Source organism: Rhinopithecus bieti, unplaced genomic scaffold (genome assembly GCF_001698545.2).
Source record: "Rhinopithecus bieti isolate Rb0 unplaced genomic scaffold, ASM169854v2 scaffold_2254, whole genome shotgun sequence".
NCBI classification, from domain to species: domain Eukaryota; kingdom Metazoa; phylum Chordata; class Mammalia; order Primates; family Cercopithecidae; genus Rhinopithecus; species Rhinopithecus bieti.
Window position 1 is genome coordinate 4,587,887 of NW_016803982.1, and position 12,760 is coordinate 4,600,646.

Consider the following 12,760-nt stretch of genomic DNA (forward strand, 5'->3'; position numbering starts at 1 on the left):
AAGATACCAACCAAAACTAAGTTAGTAGTAAAGTGAGATCATCAGCTCGCTCTGCTCAGTTGACTGATAGCCAAAGTCATCTTACTTTCTCCTTTTCATTGCAGGAGAAACAAAGAAACAGATTCTTTTCCATCTTTTACTTGGCCATTAATGCTGGAAGTTTGCTTTCCACGATCATCACTCCCATGCTCAGAGGTAAGAGATACCTGAAAGGAACTTCTGTTTGTCTTTTTTTAGTAAAGGCTAAGTCTGTGTCTTCTTCGTTTTTTTCTGTTCTTCCCTTCTCCACTGTCCTCTAGCTGTCAGCTACATGCTGGGATGCCATTGGGATCTGGAGTAAGCGCTTCCTTCCCTGTGAGTTTCACCTCCTTTTAATCTTATTTAAATCCCTTATCCCAGTGACCACTGGAGAGTCTAAGCCATCCTTAGCATGGGCATCCATCTCCCTAAACTGTTATTCATGCAAAGTCATGCTCATGGTAAGAGGTAAGAGGCAAGAGAGGCACCTTGGAAGCTGGGCTGGTGGCCATAGCTGCCATTTCAGCCTTCAAGCTTTGCTCCCCAGCGATATTTCTGTGACTTAGGAGGAGTTTACTGGGCAAAATTATTTCGTTTTTTTGTTTGTTTTGTTTTATTTTTAGAAGGAGTCTTGCTCTGTCACCCAAGCTGGAGTGCAGTGGCATGATCTTGGCTCACTGCAACCTCCGCCTCCCGGGTTCAAGTGATTTTCCTGCCTCAGCCTCCTGAGTAGCTGGGACTACAGGCACCCACCACCACACCTGGCTAATTTGCTTGTATTGTTAGTAGAGATGGGGTTTCACCATGTTAGCCAGGATGGTCTTGATCTCCTGACCTCGTGATCTGCCTGCCTCAGCCTCCCAAAGTGCTTTGCCGGCCAAGGCAAAGTTTTTTCTTTGCTTTCCCATCATCTCAAGTATTTCCAAAAGAACTGCTCAGATGAAGAGAATGGGACAGTGTCGGTAACTATCAGATGTTTGTTCTTGCTAATGCTCCATTGAGAGTTTGTGAATTTCCCATGTGGAAGGCAATATGTGATGTTACTGATGACAAACTGACAAGACCATCCTGTCCACATTTGAATCAGATTAGATTATGAAATAAAGATTTCAGGGGGATTTATGTATTCCTGCACAGAATACTGGTTTGAGGATGACAGACAATTAAACCCCATTCCAACTTGTTTTATTTTTTGTTTTTTTCAACTTGTTTTGCATAAAAATGTGATAGCTTTTATTCCTGTGTCCTGTTTGCTCACCTCTCCCACCTCTAGGTTCTACTAGAGGGTGCATGTTTAAATTGTAGAATCTGTTAAAGGATAATTTTTTAAAAGGAAATTGATGACTCTCATACAAATATAAAGTGAACATATGACAAAAATTTTATGTAACTTGTTAATTAGTTGATAACGAATCAGTTCAAATAAAGATTTAACTAACAAGTTTCTATTCTTTATAGGGGGAAAACTATTTTTTGCCATGAACAGGAAACATTCGTATGACTGTCACTTCTGCTAGTTAACTTATTTTTCTCCCGAAGTGTGAGATAGCTGAACCAAATCAAAACCCTGATAGCATCAGATCATTCCTGGAGGCTCCAGCATTCCATGGAAAGGATTTCCAGGAATCTCTACGACTTCTTACAAAGGCTTAGTTTTTTTATAATTTTTATTTATTTCATACACACACACACACACACACACACATATATCCTGGGATTTCAAAGCTAAAATAGCTGTTGGTCAGAGGTTGCCAAGCTGTGGCCCATGGGCCGAATCCAGAAATCTGAGCAAGACCATTCATTGATGTATTGTCTACAGTTGATTTCCCCTGCAAAGGTGGGGTTGAGTAGTTGACAGAGACCAATGGTTCACAAAGCCTAAAATATTTACCGTTGAGCCCTTCATAGAAAAGTGTTCCAACCTCGGCCCTAGGTCATCGAATTGCTACCTGATTGGCGTGAATTCAGGAATATTGATTTTCCAGTGTACTTTTGATTCACTGAGTCCCATATAATCAAGTTAGTATATCCAGATCATCTTTATCTCCCCCACAAAGAAAATCTACAGAACCAAGAGGGGGCCACTGATTTTGACCAATAGGATCACCCATCTATTTAGGGGCTGAGAACTGGTTTCCATCTCCTGCTCCTCCTGCTACACTGCTGCTTTGCTTAGCTGGCAACGATGTCAGTAAGGCAAATGGATGTGTCTAGAACAGTATGTGAAAGCAATATGTAATTATCAGTGAGGGATCTTTACAAATGGGAATGATATGCTCATTACCAATGCCATAATAATTTTAATCTTGTCATTTCTCCCCAGTTCAACAGTGTGGAATTCACAGTAAACAAGCTTGTTACCCACTGGCCTTTGGGGTTCCTGCGGCTCTCATGGCTGTATCCCTGAGTAAGTGGAAACAGGTTGAATTAATAGAAGCCTAGGACCAGGTCAGGCTCTACATGAATGATTGTGACTAATGTTTTAAAGTGCATGTAACAAGTGGCAACAAAAAGTAGTGAGAAGAATTGGCATCAGATGTTCAACATGCTCTAAGTATTCAAAGAAAGTAGGATTGGCACATCAATTCTGAGGGAATAGGATCAAAAAAAGGATTACAGGAAAAGGAACCAACTGAGTTGGTCATTGAAAGGTGTGATACTATATAGGCAGATTAAGATGAAGGTGAGAGAGACCCAGCATGTTCGCTCAGCGTGGTGTCTTGGAAAAAGGCACAAACAGAACCTAATAAGGGAGGAATAGAACTTTGGGAGGCCGAGGCAGGGGGATACCTTGAGTTCAAGACCAGCCTAGAATTCAAGACCAGCCTAGGCAACAGAGAGAGACCCTACTTCTAAAACAAACAAAACAAAAATTTTTTTTTTTTTATGACAGAGTCTTGCTCTTGTCACCCAGGCTGGAGTGCAATGGTGCGATTTCAGCTGACTGCAACCTGTGCCTCCTGGGTTCAAGCGATTCTCCTGCCTCAGCCTCCCAAGTAGTTGGGATTACAGGCACCTGCCACCATGCACAGCTAATTTGTGTATTTTTAGTAGAGGCAGGGTTTCGCCATGTTGGCCAGGCTGGTCTCAAACGCCTGACCTCAGGTGATCCACCCACCTCAGCCTCCCAAAGTGCTAGGATTACAGGCGTGAGCCACCACATCTGGATGTTTTGTTTTTTAATTAGCTGGATGCTGTGGCTTACACCTATAGTCCCAGCTACTCTGGAAGCGTAAGTGGGAAGATTGCTTGAACCCGGGAGGTCGAGGCTGCAGTGAGCCATGATTGTACCACAACACTTCAACCTGGATGATAGAGCGAGACCCTGTCTCAAAAAAAAAAAAAAAAAATGAAGGTGATAGAGTCTGCTGGATTAGCTGAACCCAAGGCTAAAAGCTTTTGTTCTTGTCAGTATGTACTTATCTATAACTTGCTTGAAGAAATGGCCACCTGGTTCAGTTGCCATTGAAACACTCCAATGAACGACTACATTTCCTTAACTGATTAGATTGGTGCAAAAGTAATTGCAGCTCCTGCCATTAAAAGTAATGGCAAAAAGTGCAATAACTTTTGCACCAAATTAACATCACCCCCAAATGTTTCTACTAGAATTCTTTCCCAATGGACAGAACATGTATGTCCATTTGAGGCATTCATTGGCACATTAGTTCTTGGCATTGGCTTTTGGGAAATGTAGCATTGTCTACATGAGATGGTTGGATGTGAAAGGTGGCCAAGAATGGTGCAAGAAGACAGTAGCTCAGCGGCCACCTCAACTCTTCAGAGACACTTTCCCACTCAAATGAGATTGTCATCAGCTTTGCTGAGCTGACAATCATGTCTCTGTCTCCAATTTTTGTTTTCAGATGTTAGTAGTGCATGGAATAGGACCATTTTAAATCTCTTTTGCTCACATTGTAGCAATTTAACTGTCCCCTTTCATTTAGGTGAGAGCTCAGTGTTCTCTTTTTAATGTCTCTTTCCTTCCATGGTTCTTCCCATACTGCCACTGTCCCCTAGCAGGCTCATTGATACCTCCTCCTCTTTAATTCTTGGCAGGAGACAGATAGTATTTCAAAAAATCTTGCTTTACACCAGACACCATACTAAGCACGTTAGGTACATTCTTATTTCATCTGTACAAGTCATTCCTCTATCAGAGATTATGCTTTTTCTTCTGGAGGAATTGAGAATAGGCCAAATCCGACGTGTCGGCACCACCTCTAGAAATTCCTATGCTTGAATTAGGTTTCAGTTAATCAGACGCTTAAACATTAAATATTAGTTTGTAAAAGAAAACACAGACTCAATCTCTTGGACATCTTTACCATCCATGTCTGCATTGAGAAAGGTTGACATTGGGGAAGAATATAAGTAAACATTTCTTTCATCAACTATAAAGAACATCTATAGTATAGGCACATACTTGGAGCTAGCACCTGTCAAAAATCTCAGGCCCTCTTAATTGAGAAAAATAAGTAGAGTTCAAGTTATCTATCAGTTTTTAAATTATTGAAGTGTGGTATTGGAGAATCAGAAATCCTAGTGTATGGACTATGTTTTCAGAGACTCTTGCAACAATGTTTTAAATTTTATAAAAAGTTTGAATAAGATGATAGAGGTAGGATCTCACTATGTTGCCCAGGCTGCTCTAGAACTACCGGTCTCAAGTCATCCTCCTGCTTTGGCCTCCCAAAATGCTGGGATTACAGATGTGAGCAGCCACATTCAGCCCCAGAATGGTTTTTTTTCCAAGTTATTTTCACAATGTGACTTACCAAAAAGGTCCATGGAAGAATGACCTCATTGAAAAGGTGCTTCCAACTTTTATAAAACTGTAGCTGCAGATGCAGTTAATTATAACTGCTTCTGTACAGTGGCCACAGAAAAAATTTCTGCAATGTATGATTAAGATTAAGTATTTTTTCCTGAATATTAAAAAGAGAAAGGGGAAGTTTTCTCTTCCCATTGCATTCAGAAAATTACAGCTCCATTTATTTTTATTTTTATTATTTTGATATGGAGTTTCACTCTGTCACCCAGACTAGAGAGCAGTGACACGATCTCAGCTCACTGCAACCTCCACCTCCTGGGTTCAAGCAATTCTCCTGCCTTAGCCTCCTGAGTAGCTGGGATTACAGGTGCCCATCACCACACCCAGCTAATTTTTGTATTTTTAGTAGAGAAGGGGTTTCACCATGTTGGTCAGGCTGGTCTCAAACTCCTGACCTCAAGTGATCCACCCACCTCAGCCTATCAACGTGCTGGGATTGCAGGCTTGAGCCACCACACCTGGCCCCATTTATTGTCCTAGCAGAAAAATACATTAATGTGTTCTATGAAAGCACTGATTCCTTTTGTCTCCCTTTAAATAGAGATAGAACTTGTGCTTAAATACCTGTGTGAGTGTACGTGAGCTACCTTAAGTTATGGGAAGTAGATGATATTAGGCTTAAAGGTTTGCATATTAGAACACAAATATCACATTACTCATAGGTTTTTGTGAGTTGTGAAGGTTAAAAGCACTTTCTAAACTGTGAGGTTGGTAAGCAAATCCATTCCATAAGTAATCCCATTATCCCAAAACAAAGTTATAATTCAAATAAAGGTGCCTCTCTCTAGGCCACAGGTCACTCTGGCACATGCTTTGCTGATGTGTCTTCTTCTGCCCTATCTAGTTGTGTTTATCATTGGCAGTGGGATGTACAAGAAGTTGCAGCCGCAGGGCAACATCATGAGTAAAGTGGCCAAGTGCATCCATGTAAGTATCTCAGCTGCTCTTTCTCAAGGCCATTTAACCACCTCAGAACCTTCCATTACATTAAATTAAATTCTTTAAATTAAATTAAAATCTAATATAAATTAAAATAATTCCTTTAAAGTATAATAAATTAAATTAAATTTTAATTAAATCTAAGCTTTGACTTTCCTTTAAATATATTTTTAGTGTTTCTTACGATTCACTAAATTGTAGTTTCTTCTAAATGGAAAAAGACACAAACAGAACTTAATAAGGGAGGAATAGAAATGGCTCTTGAGCTTATAAAATAAGATCAATGGTCAAAGAAAAGCAAATCAAAGTGACTCTTCATCTGTCAAAATGGCAGAACAGCACCTGAGGTTTGTCTGGGAGCGTGAATCAAAAACGACGAGGCTCAATTTGGCAATGTGTAGCAAGAGTCTCAGGTGTTCAGATGCTTCAAGTCAGTCATGCTGCTTTCAAGAATTAAGAGTAAGAAAATAGGCTAGGCACTGTGGCTCAGGCCCGTAGTCCCAGCACTTTGGGAGGCTGAGGCGGGCGGATCACTTGAGATCAGGAGTTCGAGACCAGCCTGGCCAACATGGCGAAACCCTGTCTCTACTAAAAAATACAAAAATTAGCTGGGCATGGTGGTGGGTGCCTGTAATCCCAGCTACTCGGGAGGCTGAGGCAGGAGAATCACTTGAACCTGGGAGGCAGAGGGTGCAGTGAGCTGAGATTGCGCCGTTGCACTCCAGCCTAGGTGACAGAGGGAGACTCCGTCTCAAAACAAAACAAAACAAAACTAGAGTAAGGAAAAAAAATTTAAAAAGTGAACACAGACTCACATACAAAGATTATCATTGTAATACTTATAATAGCGAAAATGTCAGCCCACCAAATTGCTGCCAATAGGAAGATGGTGCCGAACTGACAGCTCATCTCTGGCATGACATGCAGCCGGGAGCAGTCTTCTTTCTAAAGAATATTTGGTGACAGGAATATGCAGAATACGGTTTCTTCCACAAGTACCTCCATAGTATATGCATACACACATACATGTATGGGCGGGAAATAAATGTTGAGAGTGGGAATCCTTAGATAATGGAATCACATAATTTTTTTCTTATACACTCCCCATTTTTTTAGTGAACATACTGTATATGTTGTATAACTGGAGGTAAATGTGTCATTTATTTTTTTAAAAAAAACACGTGTGAATCTTTTGGATGAAAAGGCAGCCTTAAGATAATTTTAGATCACTTACTTTATCTTACCTGGCCTTATTGCATTAGATTATTGTATTATATTTCTTTTTTCTTTTATTTATTTATTTTTGAGATGGAGTCTTGCTCTGTCACCCAGGCTGGATTGCAGTGGTGCATTCTCAACTCACTGCAACCTCTGCCTCCCGGTTCAAGTGATTCCCTGCCTCGGCCTACCAAGTAACTGGGACTGCAGGCACATGCCACCACACCTGGCTAAGTTTTCTATTTCTGTAGAGACAGGGTTTGCCATGTTGGCCTGGCTAGTCTCAAACCCCGACCTCAGGTGATCCGCCCACTTCAGCCTCCCAAAGTGCTGGGATTATTGTATTATATTTCAATTGTATTGTACTATTAGATTGTTGTATTGTGTTGTATTTCACTTTTTGAAATAAATGTGCCCTTTCCCTGTCAAAAAAAAAAAAATCCCTTCAAGGGCAGCTATACTCTTTTCTTCTGACATTAAACCTGTTCCCACCAAAAACCTTTTTCCAAGCAAAGAGGGGACCTTACCAATTACCCATCCAAGTCCTTCCTTAACGAGTCATTGACAACTTAGTTCCAACTCCAGAAGAACAACTTCAAGCTATTTAGAGTCATGAGAACTATATTGCGTAGTATCCTAAAGCCAGCCTGTAGCTTTAACTTACTGCTTTTCTTTTTTTCTTTTTTTTTTTTTCCTTTTCCTTTTGAGACAGAGTCTCACTCTGACACCCAGGCTGGAGTGTAGTAGCAGGATCTCGGCTCACAGCAACCTCCGTCTTCCAGGTTCAAGCAATTCTCCTGCCTCAGCCTCAGCCTCCCGAATAGCTGGGACTATAGGCGTGCATTACCACACCCAGCTAATTTTTGTATTTTTAGTAGAGACGGGGTTTTGCTATGTTGGCTAGGATGATTTTGAACTCCTAGTCTCAAGTGATCTGCTCACCTCAGCCTCCCGAAGTGCTGGGATTACAGGTGTGAGCCACCACGCCTGGCCCAATTACTACCTTTCGATCACACTCATGCCTGCAGCCTCCACCAGCATTGCTTCCCGCTGTGTCATTGCAAATGCACTTTGCTCTTCCCAAAGGCCTTTTTCCTAAACAACACTAACAAGGAATCTTAGTAGCCCCTAATTTTATGATGGGTGGGTCATCGTATTTTTCTGACCTGTGTTATTATGTCTTAAAACGTTTCCCTATAGCCTTAATTTTTTAATAAATATATTTCTCTGTAGTATGTTCTTACTCTTAAAAACTAATACTCAGTTCAGTTATTGGAAAGCTTTTAAGTATGTTTGAAACAACTTAGTGTGTAAATCTAGGTTTTCAAACACAAACTTTATAAAACCTAAATACAGATCAAATATTTCTTTTTTTTTTTTTTTTTTTTTGAGGCGGAGTCTCGCTCTGTCGCCCAGGCTGGAGTGCAGTGGCGCAATCTCGGCTCACTGCAAGCTCCGCCTCCCGGGTTTACGCCATTCTCCTGCCTCAGCCTCCTGAGCTGGGACTACAGGCGCCCGCCACCGCGCCCGGCTAATTTTTTGTATTTTTAGTAGAGACGGGGTTTCACCATGGTCTCGATCTCCTGACCTTGTGATCCGCCCACCTCGGCCTCCCAAAGTGCTGGGATTACAGGCGTGAGCCATCGCGCCCGGCCCAGATCAAATATTTCTAATAAAAATCTAGCATCCAAATTGAGATATGCTGGCCGGGCATGGTGGCTCATGCCACCCCAGCACTTTGGGAGGCTGAGGCCAGTGGATCGCGTGAGCTCAGGAGTTCAAGACCAGCCTGGACAAAATGGCAAAACCCTGTCTCTATTAAAAATAAAAAATGAAAAAATTAGCCAGGCATGGTGGTACATACCCGTGGTCCCAGCTACTTGGGAAGCTGAGCTGAGAGGATCACTTGAGCCTGGGAGGTCAAGGCTGCAGTGAGCCAAGACAGTGCCACTGTACTCCAGCCTAGACGACAGAGCAAGACCTTGTCTCAAAAACAAATAAATTGAGATTATGTCATAAGTATAAAATATTTTCTGGATTTTGAAGAAAATATGGAAGAAGGTAAAAAATCTTAATTTTTAAATATTGATTACCTATTAAAATCAGAGTGGGGTTTATCATGTTATATAAGATGTTTGTAGAATGAATTTCAGCCATTCCACTTTTTCTTTTTAAGATGGCTACTAGAAAACTTAAATTGCAAACACGTGTTCTATTTCCATTGGGCGTGCTTCTCTAGAGGATCTGGAGAGTGAAGTGGACACAGCTTAACTCTGTTCACCCCAACTCAAATGCTTGTTGGAAAGAGACTGTTAATAGAAATAAGTGCTCATATACTAGTAGATACAATTGTATATTTTGCTTTTCTCGCAAGCATATTTTTCTACTAAAGGTAGTTTAATTGAAATGTGCTTCCCTGACAAAGTTATTGGTCCTGTTTTGAAATTTGATTTTTCTTCCTTCCTTCAGTTTGCCATCAAAAATAGATTTAGGCATCGGAGTAAGGCATTTCCCAAGAGGGAGCACTGGCTGGACTGGGCTAAAGAGAAATACGATGTAAGTAACTGTCATTGCTACAATGACCCTGATTCCCCCAGGAAGTGAACACCCAAAATCTCAATTGAGATTAAGGTTATATGGACAAAATGATCAGTTATACCTTCCTAACCTTTATAGCATATTAAATAAAACTATGCATACATGCATTTTTTTAAATGGAAATAACTTGATAAATAGATCTGGAAATAATACTACCTTTTCATAGTTTTTCACTTGGTATAATCTGGCATTAATTATATATAATTGGGATCACATAACCTTAGTTTGAATCTAGGAGAGTCAAGCGGTGGTGACAGTGGCGGTGGGATTTACATTTAGTAAATGCACGTAATTTACCTCCTAAATAGATGTTTTCACTCATATTTTAAATCGTTTAGACATTTTTGGTTTTCTAAAGAAAACTGCGGCAGTATGTTTTGGATTAATCACCTCCCAGCTTGTCTCTAGATGCAAATATCTGTGTCTCCACTGAAACTCAGCAGCAACTGCAAGCCGTGAGTGGCACAGGACACAGGGTGTGGCTAATTTGTCCCTCCTCCACTCCAACTACAGGAGCGGCTCATCTCCCAAATTAAGATGGTTATGAGGGTGATGTTCCTGTATATTCCACTCCCAATGTTCTGGGCCTTGTTTGACCAGCAGGTAATGTGAAACTCTGCTTCCTCTCCTCTTCACTGAGCAAGCGTACATCCGACACTGCCAGGTACCAAGGCTCACTTTGTATTTCACACCTAAAAAGTTCTCTTCCAGTTCCTCATTTATATTTCACTTGTTTAATTGTTCGATCACATTAAGTTTATTGTAAAAAACAAAACAAAAGCAATTCTAGGTGGTTCTATCCACATTTCTGTTGCTAAACAATGAAGACAATCAGGTGAGGTCAAGGGGCCTTGGGAAAGATTTCATCCAGGACTCTTACCAATCAAAACTGAGAGTAAAGAGTTTGTTTTCCTACCAATGCAGATGGTAACAAGATACACTGCCTTTTGCGGAGTCCATACATAAATGGAGAGGGACTTGATCTCTTCCACTCTAAGATGGAATGCTTGGGCTGGAAGTACCATCCTGGGGTGGAAAATGACTCCTCTCCGAGCAGGGACCTAGAACCCGGCAGGTGACCTGTTGTCTCTTTCTACCGCAGCCCTAAGACACATACCCGGGAATTTTTCACAATCGTGTTAGGCAGCTGAACGCGTGGGGCTCGGTAACCAAAGCAATCGGATAGTGTTTCAATCCTGGCCGGGCGCGGTGGCTCAAGCCTGTAATCCCAGCACTTTGGGAGGCCAAGACGGGCGGATCACGAGGTCAGGAGATCGAGACCATCCTGGCTAACACGGTGAAACCCCGTCTCTTCTAAAACATACAAAAAAATAGCCGGGTGAAGTGGTGGGCGCCTGTAGTCCCAGCTACTTGGGAGGCTGAGGCAGGAGAATGGCCGTGAACCCGGGAGGCGGAGCTTGCAGTGAGCTGAGATCCGGCCACTGTGCTCCAGCCTGGGCCACAGAGCAAGACTCCGTCTCAAAAAAAAAAAAAAAAAAAAAAAAAAAAAAAAAACCCGGTTTAAAAAAAAAAAAAAAAAAAACTTTTTTTTTTTTTAAAACAGGGGTTTCAATCCTGGTTTACAGAACAAAAAAAAATAGACATTGTTTCTCTTAGAAACTGGAGTTTAAAACAAATGTATGAACACACGAACACACAATGAACACAAAGGGTTTGAGCAGGGAGGATGATGGTGGGAATAAACCATTGCTTGGGAGAAATGTGAGTATCAGCTGTAAGGAGATTGAGATGTGTCAGACGGACCCGGGAGGCAGCGCTGCTTGCGGACAGGAACTGGTCACTGGAATGAGGCTTGCTCTGGAAACACATGCCTCACCTGGTAGCTGTGAGACTTGATTCGCTGTAATAACTCTTAACCCTGCCCAAAGGGTGCTAATCACCCTCCGCAAGGCTGTGAGGGTCCAGTGTGAGAACATCCGTAAGGTACTCAGTGACTGGCCTGTGGGAAGAACTCAAATAGGGGTAGATTTCTTTTCTTTCTTTTCTTTTCTTTTTTTTTTTTTTTTTGAGACAGAGTCTCACTCTGTCACCCAAGCTGGAGTACAATGGCACGATCTTGGCTCACTGCAACCTCCACTTCCTAAGTTCAAGCGATTCTCCTGCCTCAGCCTCCTGAGCAGCTGAGATTACAGGCACCTGCCACCACACCTGGCTAATTTTTAGTAGAGATGGGGTTTTGCTGTGTTGACCAGGCTGCTCTTGAACTCCTAATCTCAGGTGATCCACGCATCTCGGCCTCCCAAAGTGCTGGGATTACAAGTGTGAGCCGCCGCGCCTGACCAATTTCCTGACTTTCTATGATGTCTTTGTAGTGGAGCTGATGGATTCATATGGAAGCATTTACATGTTTAGTCTTCCATGGGCATAATCATATTTACCTGTACAGTCCTGGGTCCTCTTTCACGGTGAAATATGTTGACTGTAAAGGGGCTGCCCAGGTTTAAATCCACCTCTCTTGATGGAGATCTAGTCGGGGCCAGCCTAGACTGTCAGAATGGCTGTTAACAATAATATTTTTGAAACTTAGATGGCAGTGAATATAGACCATCCGCAGTGTACACAGCTGCTGTCACCTAGAAGACAATGCTATGCTTTCCAAAGAGCCTCAGAAACGCATTTGTGTATTTCCTAGGGATAGCTGCATCTCAGGGTAGTGCTTTGTGCAGCTTCAGGAGGGGTTGGAGCACTCCATATTGTGTACACTCGTACACTAGAAATGCAACCTCTTGCTTTTGCCCTAGTATTATAATAGAGCTGGGAGATTAACTTGATGTTTAAAACAACTTTAGATCCCATAACATGTCAGACCTCATTCCTGATATGGAAAAGACTCACCATTGACTTGTAAAATTGTAAAAACCCACATTCCCAAATAATACAGCAAATTTATTCATTTTTCAGGGCTCTAGGTGGACACTGCAGGCAGCAACTATGTCCGGGAAAATCGTAAGTTTGACTCCTTTGTTTTAGTTTCTTTGTCCCGGTTCTTCTTCCCTTTCATGACATTTTGCACTGAGATTGTTTTCCTCTCTTTTTAGGGAGCTCTCGAAATTCAGCCCGATCAGATGCAGGTAGGAGAAGAAATGCAAGTTGCTTTCAGGGATCAGAGTCGTCTTTGAGACAAGCTTAACA

General features: G+C 41.8%; 1 protein-coding gene across 1 annotated transcript in view; it reads left to right on the plus strand.

The window, feature by feature from the left end:
- Positions 1–12,760, plus strand: part of SLC15A1 (solute carrier family 15 member 1) — a 71,329-nt gene that overhangs the window by 34,768 nt on the left and 23,801 nt on the right. Inside the window, exons 7-13 of the mRNA XM_017861255.1 lie at positions 105–195; positions 2,342–2,425; positions 5,697–5,779; positions 9,479–9,565; positions 10,121–10,210; positions 12,530–12,574; positions 12,667–12,699. Coding sequence (XP_017716744.1) covers positions 105–195; positions 2,342–2,425; positions 5,697–5,779; positions 9,479–9,565; positions 10,121–10,210; positions 12,530–12,574; positions 12,667–12,699 — 513 coding nt within the window. The remainder of the gene's footprint in view (positions 1–104; positions 196–2,341; positions 2,426–5,696; positions 5,780–9,478; positions 9,566–10,120; positions 10,211–12,529; positions 12,575–12,666; positions 12,700–12,760) is intronic.